The 19,611-nt window shown below is 39.1% G+C and overlaps 1 protein-coding gene and 1 long non-coding RNA gene across 3 annotated transcripts in view; both read right to left on the bottom strand.

Annotated features, from left to right (window-relative positions):
• LOC148742395 (uncharacterized) overlaps positions 1-19,611 on the bottom strand; it is a 280,537-nt gene that overhangs the window by 217,755 nt on the left and 43,171 nt on the right. The window lies entirely within an intron of this gene.
• The window catches only part of LOC111328254 (uncharacterized), a 156,166-nt gene that overhangs the window by 117,416 nt on the left and 19,139 nt on the right, over positions 1-19,611 (bottom strand). The window contains exon 9 of the mRNA XM_088737377.1: positions 18,516-18,641. Within this exon, the coding sequence (XP_088593503.1) occupies positions 18,516-18,641 (126 nt within the window). The remainder of the gene's footprint in view (positions 1-18,515; positions 18,642-19,611) is intronic.

The following is a 19,611-nucleotide window of genomic DNA, read 5'->3' as shown; positions in this document are numbered from 1 at the left end:
CTTTATATGCATCCCTTTTAACCCCCACCCCTGAGGTATTTTATGTCAAAATCTAAGGCTAAACAAAAAAGCACTCTGTTTGAAAATAGCTTAATTTTGGTTCATTGATTTAAAGTGTCTCACAAGCAGTAATGGTTGTGACGCAGTAAACATTTTTGTAATTTGAATTTTTCCTCATAAGATTAAGATGTTTTGCAATGTTCAAGTTACTGCTCCTGAGACAAATTCATGTAATACAATTGGTCTGCTTATGTAATCTTTATAGTCCCTCACCATCTGGTTATCTCGTTGAAAAAAATAATTTGGATATATCAACAAAGTTAAAATGGTAAGTTGGCCATCGTAACAATTACAAAAGCTGACGTTTCAACTTTGTTGATATATCCAAATTATTTCGTTACTCCCACCGACGCAGCCCCAAACAGTTTTTTTTTTGAAACTATCAGCCTTTATTCTTTAAAAAAAAGATCGAATTGTGTTTGATGAACTTCATTACATAAGCTTGATAAAACTCGGGTATTTATAACCTTAAAGAAAAATCATCATTATTGAGCTGTCCGTTATCTCTCTGGTCACACCTCTTGCACCTTATGAACTCTTACACAACTGCGCAAGATAATGTGCAGTGGATATCTACTGATATTAAAAAATAATGTTAACATGTACAATATGACGGAAAAAATGTTTAGCTACTGTCAACCCTTATTGGCGCTTTGTGAAGCAAGAGACTGTAAGGGATCTTACTAGGCAGTTAGGGGTCAGTCGTACAAAGATGACCGCTGGTGGATGTTGTCTCTGTCTAATGTCTGGTATACATATTTACTGGTTTTTCATTCTTCCATCCATGTTGAACGACAAACTAAAACTGAACGAAGGCAAGACCGAAATCCTCATTTATTGGACACCACAACAACTGGTAAGTTGGATTCCTAAACGGTAAGCTCAAACTGAACTAAGACGAGACCGAAACAATCATTATTGGGACACCACAATAACTGGGAAGCTAGATAAGTGAACGACAATTTCAAACTGAACGAAGGCGAGACCGAAATCCTCATTATTGGGACACCAAAACGACTACGAACAGGATATAACTGTCAGTACTCATGTTGGTGACTCAAACATCAAACCTGTGCCAGCGCTAGAAATGAAACTTAATTCCAGACTGTCTATGCCAACAGACATCGCAAATATAAGCAGCTTTTCACTGATGTCTACAACATTATATTCACCACATTCAAAAAATATCTCTCACAACAGTCAACTGAGGCCCTCATTGGTTGTTCACTACAATCCGTGAATATGCTGAATAGGCTACTGCAGTAGTCTTCTGTATTTATCACCAGTTTGTGTTATAACTAAATTGCAGCGGATAAAGAATGCTTGATCTAAACTGATCTTCAGAGAACAAAAATTGTGCCACAAAACCTCACTTATTTTTAAATTACATCGGCTACCGATAAGAAATAGAGTCGAGTTTAAAACAGCTCCAAATACTTTCACGATTCTTTAAATCATAATTTTTCGGCCCCCTTCTACCGAAAGATGAAACTCAGAAGTCCTTCTTAGTAATACCTGTCTTCAGTCTAAAGGTGAACAATTTCTACTGTTCTGTCCAAAAATCCCACTAATATAGAGAGTGCAAATACCATCGAAATCTCACCTTTTTCAGATGGGTGTTTTTATCCTGGCTTTTTATCGTAGAACAAATTTTTCTTTTAATTATATTACAGTCTTTGTGGTGACTTGGTATTCATATTCCCATCTCTTCACAGTTTTGGTTGATTGTACTAGTATTTCAACTCTAAATTGTTACGCAGATTTGAAAATTTCATTTAATTTTGCGCGTCATCAATTTATCATGATTATCATTATTAATATTACTGTTATTATTATTATTAGGCTTTATCCTTCTTATAATCCTCACAAACTGTCCCAGTCTCATCTGGGTCAAGGGGTGCCTTGCACATGTATGAATGCCATCCACCAGAGGAGGAGCAGAACTCCGAAACACAATCGTACAAGGTCAAAAAGATCATTGACATTTTTTTCTTCAACTAATGTCAAATTCGCTGGATTGGATGAATTTTTGTTGCTTATATTTGTGTTGATCCCGGCACTTGCTACCGAGCGTCCGGAGTGTCCCGGCTCCCAAACTTACACGCCATTTAATCCAGTGCGACGGTACCACAGCTTCACTAAACAAAGCAGCTAATTATAAAGAGGGTTTTCCGTTGTTTACAATCAGGCCGTACTTTCGCAGAACAGGGGTAGGAGTTCTGAAGGGCCAAAGCAGGATAATTTTTGACACCTAACACATGAACATCGCTCAAAGGATAAATTTTTTTTGATATTTGTCTGTTCAAAAAGCCAAACCGAGATAAAAGAGAGGGAAAAGCTCAAAACAAACCTTTCTTCAAATCTGCTAATGGAGGAACAAGAGTTACGCAATAGAGGCTGAAACATTGGCTGACACTGATAAGATATAATTTCTTGTTTCGTTTCAAAATTATCAAATGACAACAGCTGATTCGATCAGTTTTTCTATTGTAAAACATCAACAGAAAGCTCCAGCGCAGACACGTACTATCGATTTGAGTCGTTTGAAATCGGCAATCGGAAAAACTTTTACAAGCAGAGTAATTGAAAGAAGCCATACCATGCCTCAGCGCACTGATTGGTTCACATATTTTTGTAAGATTTAAGGCGTTCGAAGCGGCGACGGCAAATAAGTTACCCAGGTTCTCTTTAAAAAGCGTTATGTTAAAGAATAATGTCGAGTTAGTCCGTCGTAATTGATATGAATTATAATTCGGATAAAAAGAAACTCGGCTATGACATCTTCATAATGCATAACAAAGTAGATAATCTACAAAATCTTGACACGACATAAATTATGGGCTGCTATTTTTAACGTCATCGAAAGTATCTTCACCTCCACCACTGAAATTTAATTTGGCTTTACTAATTTTCAATGAACCTGAGGCCAAATTGTATTGTTTATTCTGTCTTTTCTGAGGTTGATAAAATCTGCACATGCAAGTAGCAGCAACAATTTGAAAACCGTGAGGCTTGGATTTCGATGAATTGGCTGGAATTATCAAATTGACATGTACAGAGGTGGTAAACAGCTTGTTAAATAAACTATAAAGCTATTCTCTGACCCTCTATGGTCCATTGTTTAAACATCTGAAGCTGTTTACCGATTTGACATGGATAATAAGGATAAATTGTTACTTGCGATCGCCATAGATTTATATGCCATCTTCCCTTTACATTTACCCCGTCAACAGTTTTTAACCGTCTTGTTTTCTTTTGAACTGGGCAGATTTTGTTTGCTGGACAGGTCCCTGCAATCAATATGGCACCAGAGCGAAGCGTGAACTCCGCTGCCCAAAATAATGTTTTCCTATAATTGAAAGCATACCATACTTTTTCAAGATACTATGGACGTCGCCTTTTACCTCAAATTCACATTAATAGATATTAAATTAGTTTGTCTTTTCTCTACCCTGGAGATCCTGATGCAAAATAAAATCCCTCAATCAGTTGGCCAACATTTCAAATCATCTGGTTTTCTGAGCAGTGGCACAGTTTTTTTAAGAGGGCTAATACTTCCATCAGATGCATTGTTTGACGAAAACTCGACAAAATCACAACTTGAAAAGAAATTGAGGACAAATTTTTAAATCATCTTTTGTTAAAATCGTTCCAGCCTCGCTGGTCATATATTCCAAACGTTTAATGAAACACGAAGTGACTAGGAGTAAGTGGAAAGCGCAAGTATTCGGAGTTGGTGGAGGTCGAACAGATGAACAGTAACGTAAATATTAGCATACGCAGTAAAATAGCGGTTGCACTAGAGGTTTTTCAGTGGCGGTTGTCCTAATGTGGGCTTCGCAGCGATTTAGTGGTTGGGCTCTAGCGATTCGGAGCGTTTTTGTGGTAACTGACTTTGAGCTTTCATCAGCGGCGTTATAGCGGTTGTCCTCCTCCTTAACTTTTTATCAACGGCTTCCACTGGTTGTCTTCAAGCGTTCATCAGCGCTTCTATAGCGTTTGTCTCCAGGCCTTCGTCATCCCTGTTGAAACGTTTGTATTCAACCGTACCTGAGCGGTTTATTAGCTGTTGCTTTCGAGCGGTCTTACAGCGGATTCACTTCTGAAGGTTTTTTTCTCTTTTTTTTTAACGGATCTCTTATAACGGTAATGAGCAGTGTCGTGACAATTGTATTCAAGCATAAATCAGCGGTGTTGAAGCGGATGTACTCAACCGTTTTTTAGTATCGTTTTTATGGTTGTAATTCAAGCGTTCATTAGCGCCGTGTTTGTCGACTTACAGGGTTCATCGGGGCGTGTTCAAATGTGGTGGAAGTCTCTAACGGTTCACCAGCGGTGATACAACGCTTCAACTGTTCTTGAGAGTTTCATTAGTTGTCGCCTTCTAGTGGTGTTACAGGAATACGCCTTTGAGCTGTTTTGTAGAGGATGTCTTTAAATGCTAATCCATGGAAACTCCTTTCACTCATTCTGGGGCATTTTTGGATGGTTGTATTGCAATTGCTACGATACCGCTGATGAACGGTTTAAGTCTGTCCATAAGAGGACTGGGCAGGCGTGACACATGCTATCTCACAGATTTCTTTCAAACTTTCACAGATCTAGTTCGAACTCTCCGCTTATCCTGAGTTATTAGAGTTCCCACATCAAATCCCTAAATTTAGCTCGAAAAATGCACTTTTAACGAATCTCTCTCACACCAACAAAATGCGATGGATTTTAATCGCATTTTGTCTGACGGTTTTTTGAATCTTTAGAAAATGATCGCTTAAACTTGGAATAATTTGATATATCAGGATATCACAGATTTCTTTCGATCTTTCACAGTTTATGAGGGTCACTAGTTCATTGAAGAAGCCAGATTTAGTTCGAACTCTCGGCTCATCCCTGAGTTATCCAGTCCATAAATCAAGCTCGAAAAATGCACTTATCAACAAATATTTCTCACACTAACAAAATGCGATGGATTTGAATCGTACTTTGTCTAATAGTTTTTTGAACAATAAGAAAACGATCCCTTAGAGTTGGAATAATTTGATATATCAGAATATCATTTCTGCTAATTTGGAGCAGTTAAATCACGGTACTGGGTAGCCAACTATTCGAAAAAAGAAATAGAAAATAGGTTTTTGTAATTGCAAATATCTCCCGTGGAGAATATTGTATGTTGTGCAGAACAATATTTCTGAAGTTGTCCTAGTAAAAGAAACTTGCCTTGGCCCACATTGTACGCTTTTGTTAAGCCTTCATAGGCCATCGAAGTTGACCTTTATATTACCTCTGCGAAGAAGACGAAAGAACAATTTTTCAACGGGTCACTATTCAAACTAAAACATTACAAATATGAAGAAATTTGTATTTTCTTTAAGAAAAAAAGGACCATCTGCTATCGCACAAAATTTAAAAGCGATATTTCATCGTGTTGGGGCGTACGAAGTTGCGGAAGTTGCATATTCTTTCATTATTTTACGGAGGTGGGGGGGGGGAAAACATCCATCTAGGCGTATTTTGAACTTGTCGATTTATAGGAGAAAGCGCGATAGAATCTTTTGATAATTTTTGAAAAAGGTTGATCAATAGGTCCTTTAGGAAAAATAAAATGAACTAACAACTAACTGTCAGCGTATTCTCGATACTTATGGTCAGTGGCTCTTAAGAGTGCTGGTCTGAGAGCTTGGAAAGCGTACATTGTGGCGCACATTAGCTCACATCGTACGCTTGCCGAACAAGGGCAAGTGTTTTGTTTTGTTTTATTTTTTTACTGGCACAGCTTCGAAAATATGGTTCTCAACGAGTTTTAACAGAAAAAGTTTGTACTTCTTAACTGAGTGGTATATTAGAGCATGACTGGAAAATTTTGGCTTGAGGTCACGTGCGACATCCTCGCGCCATAATCAAGTGCCAGTTATTTTCCCGTCTGTCCCGCCCAAACTCAGTCAGTGAGCATTTTATCATATGACCGCTATGTGTTCAAAATTGCAAAAATCTTGTTTCAACACGATAGACGGATTCACTCAGGACAGCTACAAAAGCTAAATTTAGCATTTTACCCCAAGGATTTGATGGGGGAACTCTAATACTCCAGGGATAAGCCAGGAGCCTGAACTACTCTGGACTCTTGAGTAACTTAGTGACCCTCCTAAACTGTGAAAGTTTGACGGAGAAATCGGTGGGATGGCATGTGTCCGATGAACGCTTTAAGACATCTTCTTGAGCTAATAAACCTTGAACGCAACCGTTGTAACAGTGCTGATGAAACGTTTGTCTACAACAGCTACAACAGCGCTAATAAAAGCTGGAACACATCGACTACATGTACAAGACCACTGATGAACGATTGAATACAACCGCTAGAATACCGCTGAAGCTAATGGCAGAATGCAAATTCTCTGACACGAACGGGCTTCCAAACTCCTCGTGTAGAGCTTTTTGTATTATTATGATCAGGCCGGTGAACTGACTCGGAACAACATTCCTGAATTACAACATGAAGTACCGAGTTTGTGAAAACAATTAAGCAATCGTGCCTGTCCAAATTTTCAGCTGAGCCACTGATATCTGTTCATTTTACTTATTTACGTGTAAACTTCCAGACTGTTTTAAGTTCTTTCAGAGCTCTCAAAAAAAATTTAATAACATGTCGTACACTTATTAAATTTTCATTTGAGCCACGAACACAAATTTTATTTTAACTGTCAGCTATTAAAGAATGAACCTTTGCCCAGTAACTCCCCTTCATGAGTTTTTCATCCGATTCTGATAGGATACATCAAGATGTGACAAAGGACTTTTATTTTAGCCAAATAAAAAAAGAAATCACAGCGTTATCATAGCGTACTCAGAAGCGTTAATGCCAGCAAATACTCTTATTGGTAGATACTGTAACTTGTTGCTGGACAGGTCCCTATAGTCAACAAGTCAACCACAAATAAGCGCATTATTAAAGGTGTTGTGGAAACTGATGCTTTGTTGGAAGAATATATACTCTTATTTCTTGAAGGTCCCTGTAACCGCCTTAGGCTTAGAAAACCCGACTTTTTCATGTCCCTAAAATTCCAATCAATGAGTGATTGATTATCAGGCTTTGGGGATTATCTATAAGAGGCTTGATGTCCTTCCACGATTTGCTTTCGACCCTCTTCACATTGTTCACAAATATTAATGTTCAAATAAAAACTTCGGCCATCATGAAGATGGCTTAGAACGCAGCTTTGCTAAACAACAGCTAAATTCTGTTTAAATAACCTGCGTTTTAAATTCGATTAAAAAGCAGTATAAAAAGGTGGTTCCTGACCCTTCGCCGAACAGGGGAGGGGGTTCTTAAATCCTGCTATTTTGTCTGTTAAGAGAGATAAGACAAGCTACTAGAACACACGGAAATACTTAGAATATGCAGTTTAAGATGGCTGAACACAGTTTTTGATACCTTTGTTTCTTTCACCATTTTCTCTAAAACCCTCTACCTCTCGGTCGCCAGAACTGGCAGCAAGCAAGTTAACAACACAAACTTTGGTTCTTTGAAAGTTAAGCTGACGTATGTACCGTTTTCATGGCGACATGAATAGATATAGAGAGGCAATTAAAATCGGTTTTGTTTCTTTGTGGAAAATCTAGTCGTTAGATTTTCTTTATAACTTTCATGCAACGAGCTTGTAACGATACTCACATGCTAACACCATTTTGATAACAATTTAATAGAGTGATCTTCCATTGTCCATTGTTGAAGGTTCACTCGATTTTCTAGAGTTTCATTTGTTTAAAATCAATTTTTTCAATACTCCAGTTACTTATTTCCTTAAGTATATCCGTGCCAAATTTCGTGAAATTCTAATGAGTGGTTCTCAAGAAATGGGCATATTTCCGAGAAAGCAGTTTTTCACTCAATCGCAATTCTTTTACTTACTGCGCATGCGCTGCATTTAACTAGGTTTTTTCAGTAACGACGAAAAAGCTGAGAATTGCTGGGTTCTTTGCACCGTAAATTTATTCTAACATATCTTTGAAAGAAAATATTAAAGCCCTCAATACACTGCGCCAGCTATAGAGAAAAATAGCACAGACAGTGTGAGTACGTAATGTGTAAATAAAATGACCGCTCTATTGACGGCATGTTTGTTTTTTACAATCCTTGTTCGCTCACTGAGTTGCACCAGCAAAAGCGCGCGCCAAAACTGTGTTCAGCCACCTTAAGGGCCACTCCCGCTAGAAGCGGGTCCTCTCGACTGCCCGGCCAAAACAAATTTCCTTACTTTTTTCCCTATGAAAAGGGTTTAGGACACATGTATCAAATATAATTTGATTGTTTTCCAATTCTCTTTCTTTTTGCCCCGCCACAAGCGAAAATGAGCTTTTGGCTAGACCACCCGTGTAAACAACGATCAAAAGTGTAAATTTCACGGCTTTTGTCGAGCGCGCTGCGACTGCGGTAGTGTAGCTCACGGAATTCTCTCTTGCTTCAAGTTACTAGCTATAATCTGTCAGTTCACAGACAAAATATGGAAACTTCCCTTGAAATCATTTTCATACCAACGTGATCCGAAGAGACCCTTCCCTTCGAAATTAATTTGCATCTCAGAAATGAACCAGTTTAAAACCAGGAATTCTCAAGATTTAGGCTTAAACGGGGCTAAAAATACATATCGGAGGATAGTTTATACACCAAGGAGGTCATCAATTGTTTCAAACCTGCGGGTATCTCTCTAGCTTTCATCCACCATCATCTTGAAAACAACGCAAATCAGTGTCTTTACTTCATTGCGCACGTGTCAAAGCTCATTTGCATAATTCTAAAAAGTGATGGATACGTCTTTGACCGTTTAAACCTCGTTTGTTTGTCTTCTACGCTAATTATCTTAGGTTTTCATAACAACTGGATGGAAATAAATCGCGTGTCGTCCTAAAACGTTGCATAAACGTGATCAGTCTTAACACTTGCGTCAAAAAGTAAGCAAAGGGCGATCGGAAGGTGCTTACTCGATAATTTTCCTTGAATCAGGTCAATAGCTACGTACAGAGTGGAGAAGATCAAAATTAAATAATCCAATTTGGCATTCTGGTCATTTCAGACATAAGGTGTCGTTTAAAAGGACACACAAACAAGTTAAAACATGTATGTTACGTTGTTAGCTACAAAACAACCTTCTGCAAGAGTTCTTGCTGTTTCTACCAAGGTTTAGCACACGGAATGCAATCAAAAGGCCCTCTTTTCTGAACATTTGCTGCCATAATTAGAGATTTTACGTTGTTACAGTCTACAAAATTCTTGAGGGACAAGCTTAATCATTCCTTAGGGGGCAAACCCAGCCTGGTATGCTGCGTGACGTGATTATGCTAACTTGTCCATTTGTTCCATGACTTGTTTCGCGGATATGTAAATTGAAACTTAAAAGTAATTCATGTAACGAATTAGAACCAAAAGTTATAGATGGACTGAAATGAAAGAATTGGGGACGGTAATTGAGCTTGCATTGATCTACCTCCCTCCCACCCTCCCCTGAAGGTTCTAGCATACCTCGATCCAGCCCTCTCGCTTTGGATAAGTCTTTTACCCATGTATTTGTTTAGCGGAGAGGAGAGGATCTTCAGTTATTGATATGTTTTGAGAGATTTATCGCACAAAAATTTCTACTTGTTTCATGGAAAGCAAAGATTGTAGTGCATGCGGGTATATAGGCGGAGCTTCAGTCCCGATATCTCTCCTGGAATGCCAGGACGACGTATGAAGTCATTTGCAGTACCATCTATCCAGCGAAATCCTCGAGTACGAGTCAATTTTGCTTCGTACCGGTCATTTTGGCTCCGAAAAGGAAAAAATAAAACGGAAGTTTGTATGTTCTAAACATCGGAACGTTTTGGAAAAACACCGAAAATGCGGTAAAAGTACTTGGCAGTATCTAGAACACAAAGGAAAATACGAGGCAGTAAAAAGAGGTCGAATATTCACCGCCAGACTGGCTAGAGATGTTTTCGAAATTTTCCGAATGATAGTTCCAGTCGGATCACGTGAGTACTATTTTCAATTCCTTGAATGCGAAGGTTATTATTTTATTCAAAATTGATTTGTGAGGGCCTAGCTACACCAGCAGGCAGAGTTTCCACAAGATTAAAAGACAGTTTTTTTCATGACAAAATTTTCTCTTTTTTTGCATCCGCTCAAGTTTAATGCGGCTTTGTTTATTTAGTCCAGTTTTCACACGGCTTTGTTTATTTACTCCATTTTGTCCAGTTTTCATCCGTGAAAAAATTTGTCGGCGGCGTGGTGGGAAATTTGCCCACCAGATCCAAAATTTTTTAAGTCGAGACAAACTATTCGCAATTGTAAAGTGTTGGTGATGACAGAAAATATTTCGAGATAGACAACTTTTATGTTGGTGCGGTAGGCCAAAAAGTGTTTAAAGTTAGAAGCCGTTTTAAAAGAAAAATTTAATTAAGCCTTGCGATTCAAATAACGCTACTAACGTTTGCAACAGAGTGAAAAACTGTCCAATTATTTGCTCTTGATACAATTAATTAGAGAGGAACAGAGGTAAGAACAAGAATAGGGAAAGGATGTCCATATGAAAATTACAACGAATGTAAAGGAATAATAAAAAAAAGCGAGAGAGAGAGAGAGACAGAGAGGGGGGAAGCCAGTTCGTCAGTTTCGTTCAGTTTAAGTAACATAACAATGCGCAACATAAAAAAAAGGCGTTCATTTTAAAAAGATGAAACAACGACGATAACTATATCAATTAAGATGGCAACCAGAGAATATAAACAGTTTATAATCTTAGGGATGGCAGTGACCATAACGATACTTTTGTCAAATTAGGTGGCACTTGTAAGAATAACTTTCTTGAGATAGAATAAATATATGAAGTTGATATATATTGAACTGCGGTATTAGATACGTATGATGCACGATCCTCGCAGTAGATAGCGCTATTTATGCAATAGCGAAAATCAGACCTGAGAAAAATCAGGCCTGTACGGGACTCGAACCACTGACCTCTGCGATACTAGTGCAGCGCTCTACCAATTGAGCTAACAAGCCAACTGGGAGCAGGCCGTTAAGTTGGTTCGTAATAAACCCGTGAAAGTGATAAATGAGATAGAATAAATATATGAAGTTCATATATTTTGAACTGCGGTATTAGATACGTATGATGCACGATCCTCGCAGTAGATAGCGCTATTTATGCAATAGCGAAAATCAGACCTGAGAAAACTCAGGCCTGTACGGGACTCGAACCACTGACCTCTGCGATACTAGTGCAGCGCTCTACCAATTGAGCTAACAAGCCAACTGGGAGCAGGCCGTTAAGTTGGTTCGTAATAAACCCGTGAAAGTGATAAATGAGATAGAATAAATATATGAAGTTCATATATTTTGAACTGCGGTATTAGATACGTATGATGCACGATCCTCGCAGTAGATAGCGCTATTTATGCAATAGCGAAAATCAGACCTGAGAAAAATCAGGCCTGTACGGGACTCGAACCACTGACCTCTGCGATACTAGTGCAGCGCTCTACCAATTGAGCTAACAAGCCAACTGGGAGCAGGCCGTTAAGTTGGTTCGTAATAAACCCGTGAAAGTGATAAATGAGATAGAATAAATATATGAAGTTCATATATTTTGAACTGCGGTATTAGATACGTATGATGCACGATCCTCGCAGTAGATAGCGCTATTTATGCAATAGCGAGAATCAGACCTGAAAAAAAAAATTACTTTCTTATGTACATTTCAGCCATCTGTAGCAGCTGCAGAAAGTTACATAACAGCCGGTTAAAGAATGAGTGGCTTTTGCTAAGGACATCAGAGGAAGAAAAACGAAATCTAGCTGAAGATAAGGGTTCTTGTGGCATAGCATACTTGTCGAGGTACGTATATTAATAACTTCATCTGTCCCACATGCAAGAGATCTCTAATGCTTAGCGCAATCAGTCCTACGGTGATAGATGTTATCAATTACTGGCTTCCTTGCCTGATTTTGACTTTTCAGGAATCAAAAAGGGGAGGCAAAATCAGCAATGTTTTCTACTCCAGATTTAGACGTTGAAATATACAATCGGGATTCCAGTTGGACTCCTCAGGAAGTGGCATGAAATGGCTGAGACTTTGTCAAATGGTGACTCCTCAGATGAAGAAGAAGCCGATGGGCACGTGTTAAAGACCTACAATGAGGTTATGACAGGGACTGCCTCACTCACAGGACAAAAAGTAGAACCGGTTTCTTCTGGGATTTAAAAGGAGTGGGAATAGGTAACAACAAATGAAAAAGCCCTATGTTTGGATCACGTGGAAGAGACATGTCGCGCTGTTTGCAATGTAATCGCCCCAAAAGACAGCGAAGAGTTATTGCAAGAATTCAAGGCTCCAATAACAAATGAAGTTTGCTTGGGTGACTTGAAGTCGCTGATAGCCGCATACAAACAGGCACCTTCGAGGAACCTGAAAACACAGATCTTGATGATATATGCAGCGAGCTATTCAGCAAAATTCTTAAAGAAAATGCGCCAGCCATTTGAAAAACTGAGCTATCGATAAACTAAGAAGGCAAGGGCTCATGCCAAAAAATGTCGAAGCTGGTTTCAAAGTCAACAAACTTCCACACCGCAGAGTCCGAATCAACCTAGTGAAACTTGATCATTTTCTGTATTTTGTAGACCAACCATATTTTAAAAAAGTGTGGCCTATGGAACAAAGACTTTAAAACTTGACTCTAGGGATCGTCTTGTCCTGCCAAACGTTGTCCGAATTGTTGGACGATCGACAATAATTGAACAATCTCTAAGTTAAGCACTGTTGCGAGGAAGTCTTTGACCCCCTCGGAAAATCAACGCTTTATAGAATTCTGCAAGCAAGAGAGCCCTCTGAAAGGCGATTCCTTCAGGGGCTAGACAACACTGCTGCAAGCGGAGCGGAAGAGTTTGAGGCAATGCACAAGATCGTGGAGGAATTGGAAGAGGGCTGGGCAACTGCAAAGTGGTGTGAGGACGTTCGGAAGAATCTGAAGGATGCAAAGCAATACGTGAAGACAGCGTATGGGATGCACTGTCAGGAGGATAGCAGTCCTTGCCTTGACCATTGTATGCGTGTATGCGTTTTTCTCTAATCGATCCCCAAAACCCGAGTTTCAAGGAAGTTGTTCTCATGAACCTCAAGCTAGCTGTGATAGTTGCGAAAGTTTGAAATCCGTGATTCAGGCAATTGGAAATGAAACTGAATCTCCTTTGATAACTTTTGACGGCACAGAGGAGAAAGAAGACCTGAAACACGACCATGGTTAAGCCAGAGGAGCGATTCTTTGTGGAAGGCGTATAAAATGTCGAAAAGGAATCAAGAGAGAATAAAACAGAACTTGCTCGCGTCCCTCCGAAAAAATGCCTCCTTCATTATCATGCTGGGCCATCAAATTCATCGAACTAAAATACAGGGAGAAGCAGTCTGAGTGGTTTGGAAAGAGAGGAATAAACTGGCATGGCATTTCAGTTATTAGGAGGAATGCAGAGGACAACGGCCTTGAGATCATGTCATATGTTCATCTTTTTGAAAGCTGTGCTCAAGACTGGAACACGGTTTACGCAAATCTGGAAAACCCTCTCGGTAACATCAAGCCTACCGCAAATGAAGTATTTTTGCGATCAGATGGAGCAGGCTGTTACCACAACAAGAATCTAAGTGTAGCTGCCACTAACGTTGGTTCACGCGCTGGAATCAAGGTGATGAGTTAAGATGAAAATGCCTCTTGATTACAACACGAAAACATTCTTTCAAAAACATGCAAACTCATAGCTTGATCGGCTTCAGAGCTTTTAAGTTAAAACTTTCTTGCTGTCTCTGTCCATTATAGTAACTTCTATTTCAGAGCCGATGCAAACAACGTTGATCAAACTCTTTTGATAATACACCGCAGGAACATAATTATCCTCTTCACCCTTTAAACGTCGCATACCGCCGACCCCCCTGCTTAAACGCAGATTAAAACGTTTTTTAAATGAACCTCTCTAGTTCACATGCTATTGCTATACGCACAATACGTGTAGCGAATGAATGCTTACTTTCTCAAAGGACATCCTGAGAGAGTTCAACTGCGCAGGTATTTATTAATTGCGGAGTTGCCCTTTTATTGCTTCCTCTTTAGAATCGTTAAAAGTACTATTTCATATTAACATTTTCATGATGAGTGGAATGTGTTAATAGAAGCAGGAGAATACACTAAGCCTACCTAGTAACATCTGTATTAGTATGGCAGGTATTGATAGATCAGTTATTCTAACCGAGATACTTCCTTTTCTAATTCTCAGGGTGTGATTTTTCTCAACCACAATCTGGCAAGGATGTTTGCGATCGCATCATCAGTCCAATGAAAGGGGCAATTCGTAAATATTGCAATGAAGACCATAACATTTTGACGGCAGCTGACATGCACGTAGCATCAAAATTGAGACAAGTGATAGGAACGTCAGCTGCTGTTTGCGAAACTGTTAGTGATAGAAAGGAACTCAGAATTAAGGGCATCAATAATTTCAGCTTTTTCCACAATTTTGCGTATGAAAAGGATGGTCTTCGGCTCTCAAAAGCCAATGAGGTCGGTAAGGACAAATTAGTACCATGGTCAGAGCTCATCCTTGAGAAGCAAGACCCCGTTGTGTCAAGGGAAGTAGACAATCATGGTTTCTTCGTCACAGCTTCACCGGCCATAAAACAGAATCGCAATCATAGCCAAAGTTCCATTGATGATAAAGAGGACATGCTATTTCACTGCCCAGAACAAGATTGCTGCTCTTAGTTCACTTCGTCAGAAGAACTCTAAGATAATGTGCACCTCGGGGAGCACAGGAAGAAAGAGGCATCAGCGAGCCTTTACGACGGCCTTAGACGTGATTGGGCAATGAAATTTTCCTCTCTAACTCTTGAATGAAAGATAGCAACACCCGAGGTGACGGGCGAGGTTGAACTGACTAAAGTGTGCAAGATGGACCGGAGGGTAGTGGAACAAGATTCACCGAGAAAGTGAAAGGGTACCTTTCAAGTAGGTTTCAAACCGGTGAAAGAATGGGCGGAAAAGCCGATCCCGTTCAAGTTGTGGCAGAATTGAGAAAGGCGAGAGAGGCAGATGGTACAAGAAAATTCACCAGAAATGAATGGCTTATGAAGAGCCAGGTTCAAATCTTCTTTTCGAGGCCTTCTGCTTTGTAACGAAGAAAAACCACAGTCCCAAAAGATTCAGAACAGGATGCAAACGACGACGATGACCACGACGAAAGTCTTATCGAGGAAGAAAGCGGTTACCTGGAAGACAAAGCAAGGAAAAAGCATGTAGCGGGTGTTATTTCCGAAGTCGGACTTGCTCATCCAATATTATCTCATGGGCATAATATTTGCGAACATGTTACAAATGACACGTTAGAGAAGTTTAAAGTCACCACTTTGAAGGAAATCTGTGCATTTCTTGAAATTTCTTTCAAAGGCAGAGATTTGAAGGCCACCCTACTCAAGAAACTAAGTGACATGGAAACCGAATGTATATGTTTCCAAGAGATTTAGGAAAGCTACTTCTAACTCTGTGCCTCATTCCATTTCATGACTTTCGACCGCTACATGAACTAGTTTTCAGGTATTTTATATGCGGAGATAAGTTACATTCGCTGTGGGGATAGTAAGTGGAAACAGGAGCTAAAGGACCTGTCACCATTTTATAGCTGGGGTAGAGGATTTTGTGGGGATCACGTGGTTGTTAAGGGAAACGATAAGTTGTCGCCAAGATAAATTAAAGGAGGACTGATGAAGATAGACTGCCTATTTACTGCCATTGTGAGGTGGGGGTTACACGAATATCACAGAGCCTTAAAGCGGGTTTAGGTGGAATTTATTGTAATACTACCAAAATCCTCCGATTCCCTCCTGTACCCCTCCCGGTTTATAAACAATGACCGGTCTCTAACTTATAAAGGCTGATAGTTTCGAAAGAAACTGTTTGGGGCTGCGTCGGTGGGAGTAACGAGATAATTTGGATATATCAACAAAGTTGGAATGGTAAATTTGCCACCGTAACGATTACAAAAGCTGACGTTTCGAGCGTTAGCCCTTCGTCGGAACGAATAGAGGAATTGTGGGTTGTGTGTGCTTTTAAAGGCAGAAAATGGAGCTACGTTTTTGGTGGGAACATGGCAACGAGAGAAACAAGAATAAATTAGTGGAATGAAAAGCGTTCGTTGATCCCTGTGGGATTTAGACTGCCAATCTCTAACTTAGACTGATTGCATCGCGAAATGCCTCATACATTTCAAGACAAAAGTATTGAGACAAAACGATTTAGCCTAGTAATAATGGGAAATTTGGCGGGTGGATTACTAACGTTTCGCTATTATTAACTGCTTGGATATCCTTATCATCAACAAATTACCTTAAAGCTGAGAGGTATGTCACGGAAAGTCTGAACTACCATTTACGAAATTATCTTTATGCAGGAGGTTCTTTTGTAAATAACACGGTAACATACGTGTATTTTAACTTGTTTGTGTGTCCTTTTAAGCAACACAGTGTGTATGAAATGACCAGAGTGCCAAATTGTATTCTTTCATTTTGATCTTCTGCACTTTGTACGTGGCTATTGACCTGATTCAAGGAAAATTACCGAGGAACTTCTAATCGCCTTTGTTTACTTTGTCGTGCGAGCGTTACGACTGATCATATTTATGCAACGTTTTAGGACGACTTCCTTTTTTTTCCATCCAATTGTTATGAAAACTTAAAATACTTTACTTAGAAGATAAACAAATAAAGTTTGAACGGTGAAAGACATATAGATCATTTTTCAGAATTATGCAAATAAGCTTTGACACGTGCGCGATTAAGTAAAGACATTGATTTGCGCTGTTTTTAAGAGGATGCTGGATGAAAGCTAGAGAGATACCCGCAGGTTTGAAACAATCTGTGACCTCCTTGGTGTATAAACTAACCTGCAATATGACTGTTTAGCCCGATCTACACCTGCATTTTGAGAATTCTTGGCTTTAAATTGGTTAATTTTTTATATGCAAAGTAAGGTCGAAGGGAAGGGTCTCTTCTAATCAAGCTGGTATGAATAGGATTTCAAGTGAAGTTTCCATATTTTGTTTGTAAACTGAGTGAACATAGCACTTGAAGCAAGAGAGAATTCCGTGAACTATAACATTGCAGTCGCAGCGCGCTCGACAAAAAGCTGCGAAATTTACCCTTTCGATCGTTCTCTTTTCAATCGTTCTCTTTTGGTCAAGCCAATAGTCAATTCTCGCTTATGGTGAGGCAAAAAAAGAGAATTGGAAAACAACCAAACTATTTTTGAAATGTATGTCCTAAACCCTTTTCATAGGAAAAAAATTAAGGAAAATTGTTTTGGACGGGAAGTCGAGAGGACCGCTCTTAGGGGGAGTGGCACTTAATTACGCTGATAAAGGAACTAGAGTTGGGTGATCAATGGAACAGTGACTGACATTGTGAAAAAAATGGTTTCTTGCTCTGTGTCAAAACACATGATTCAGTCAGGTTTTTTTATTGTAAAACTTCGACAGAAAGCTTTGGTACAAACATGCTCTGTCGATTTAAATCGTTCGCTGGCGGCAATCAAGAAAAACATCCACTAAGGGTTTGAAAGAAACTTTGTTACAGCGTGCTGAATTGTTCATGCACGTATTTTTGTGAAAATTCGGGTGTTCGAAGCGACAGCAAATAAATCCCAAAGGCTCCTTTTAAAAAAACATAATGCTAAAGAATAATGTTGATCCGTAGTGATTGATATAAATTGTAATTCGGATAGAGAGAAACTCCACGACTATAACATTCGCAAAATGCATGACAAATAAACAATTCACAAGCTCCTGATAGATATAGTCTATGCGATGCTATTTTTAACATTATCGAATGTCTTCATTTCCACTTCTAAAATTTAAACCAGTTTTACTAATTTCCAATGATCCTAATGCGCAATAGCATCGTTTATTTAGTCTTTCTGTGACTGAAAACATCTGCACATCTAAGTATATCTGTAGAAGTAATAATTTCAAAACCATGGGGCACGGATTTCGTTGAATAAGCTGGATTTATCAAATTTAAAAAAGTGTTTATTGATATATTAACATAAACTTTAGGCGCTATCCTTTGACCCCCGTATGGTCCATTATTTAACATCTGAAGCTGTTTATGGAACGAACTAAATGGAACTCGTGTATTGAAAACTTGAAGAAATATTTGAAATTATCTTTATAGCGAGTATTCTGCCAACCTTTCTGTTCACATATTTCAACAGTTACCTTGTGAAACAAGAGGCTTTATGTGATCTTATTTGAAGGAGTTTGATACAGTTAGTAAGCAGCGGCTCCTCGGTGATGTTTGGCTCTTTAGTTAGCCTCTGGTCAATTGATTGTTTTCCCTTTTTTTCTTTTATTCTTAATCAATCTTGGTTTACAGTAAAAGAGGCTTACTTACAGCTTTAAGCTCCCCTTGTAAGAAATCCTGATGCCGGCAAACACTCCTGGCGGTAAATCCTGTAACTGGTTGTTGGACAGGTCCCTGAAATCAATACGGCACCTCAGCGGGGCGTGACTCTGCTGTCTAAAATAATGTTTTCCATGGACAATATCTTGAAAGCATACGATACTTTTTCAAGATACTATGAACACTTTCTTTTTCCCCAAATACACATTAATGAATAGTTATTAACTTAGTTTGTCTTTTCTCTACCCTGGAGATCCTAATGCGAAATAAAATACCTCAATCAAGTGGCAAAAATTTCACATTTCACATTGGTTTTCTGAGCAGTGGTACAATTTTTAAAGAGGGCGAATACATGCAGTGCTTGACGAAAATTCAACGGAATCACAACTTGAAAGAAATGGAGAACATTGAACTTTTTAGATATTCTTTTGTTAAAATCTTTCAGTGGCTTAGCTGGTCCTATATTCCAACCGTGTAATGAAACGCGAAGGGACCAGGAGTAAGTCGAGAGGGTACGCTATTAAGGACTTAAGGGAGTCTTTCGGAGTTGATAAAGGTGGAGCAGATGAACAGGAACGTAAATATTAGCATATGCAGCAGGAATATCGGTTACATTATGGGTTTTTTAGTGGCGGCTGTCTTCATGCAGTCCAGAGCAGTGTTTTAGTGGTTGCTTTCAAGCGATTTTGAGCGTTTTTATGGCAACTGACGTTGAGCTTTCATCAGAGGAATTTGACTACAAAGATAAAGCTTTGAGGTGATGTAGAATTTGATTTGTAAATTTATATGGCAGACCCTTTATACGCCATGGAAGTTGATCTTTATATTACCTCTGCGAAAAAAAAGGCCATCTGCTATCACACAAAATTTGAAAGCGGTATTTCATCGTGTTGGGGGCGTACGAAGTTGCTGAAGTTGCATAATTTTTCATTATTTAACGGGGGGGCGCAACAGCCATGTAGGCGAATTTTGAACTTGTCGATTTATCGAAGAAAGCAAAGCGCGATAGAACCTTTTGATAATTTTTGAAAAAGGTTCTACGAAATTTTGTAACTGTCGGCGATTTCTCAATATTTATGGTCAATGG

Source organism: Stylophora pistillata, chromosome 1 (assembly GCF_964205215.1).
Source record: "Stylophora pistillata chromosome 1, jaStyPist1.2, whole genome shotgun sequence".
NCBI classification, from domain to species: Eukaryota; Metazoa; Cnidaria; class Anthozoa; order Scleractinia; family Pocilloporidae; genus Stylophora; species Stylophora pistillata.
The sequence above is the reverse complement of the archived record's forward strand: the minus strand, read 5'-3'. Positions and strand labels throughout refer to the sequence as shown.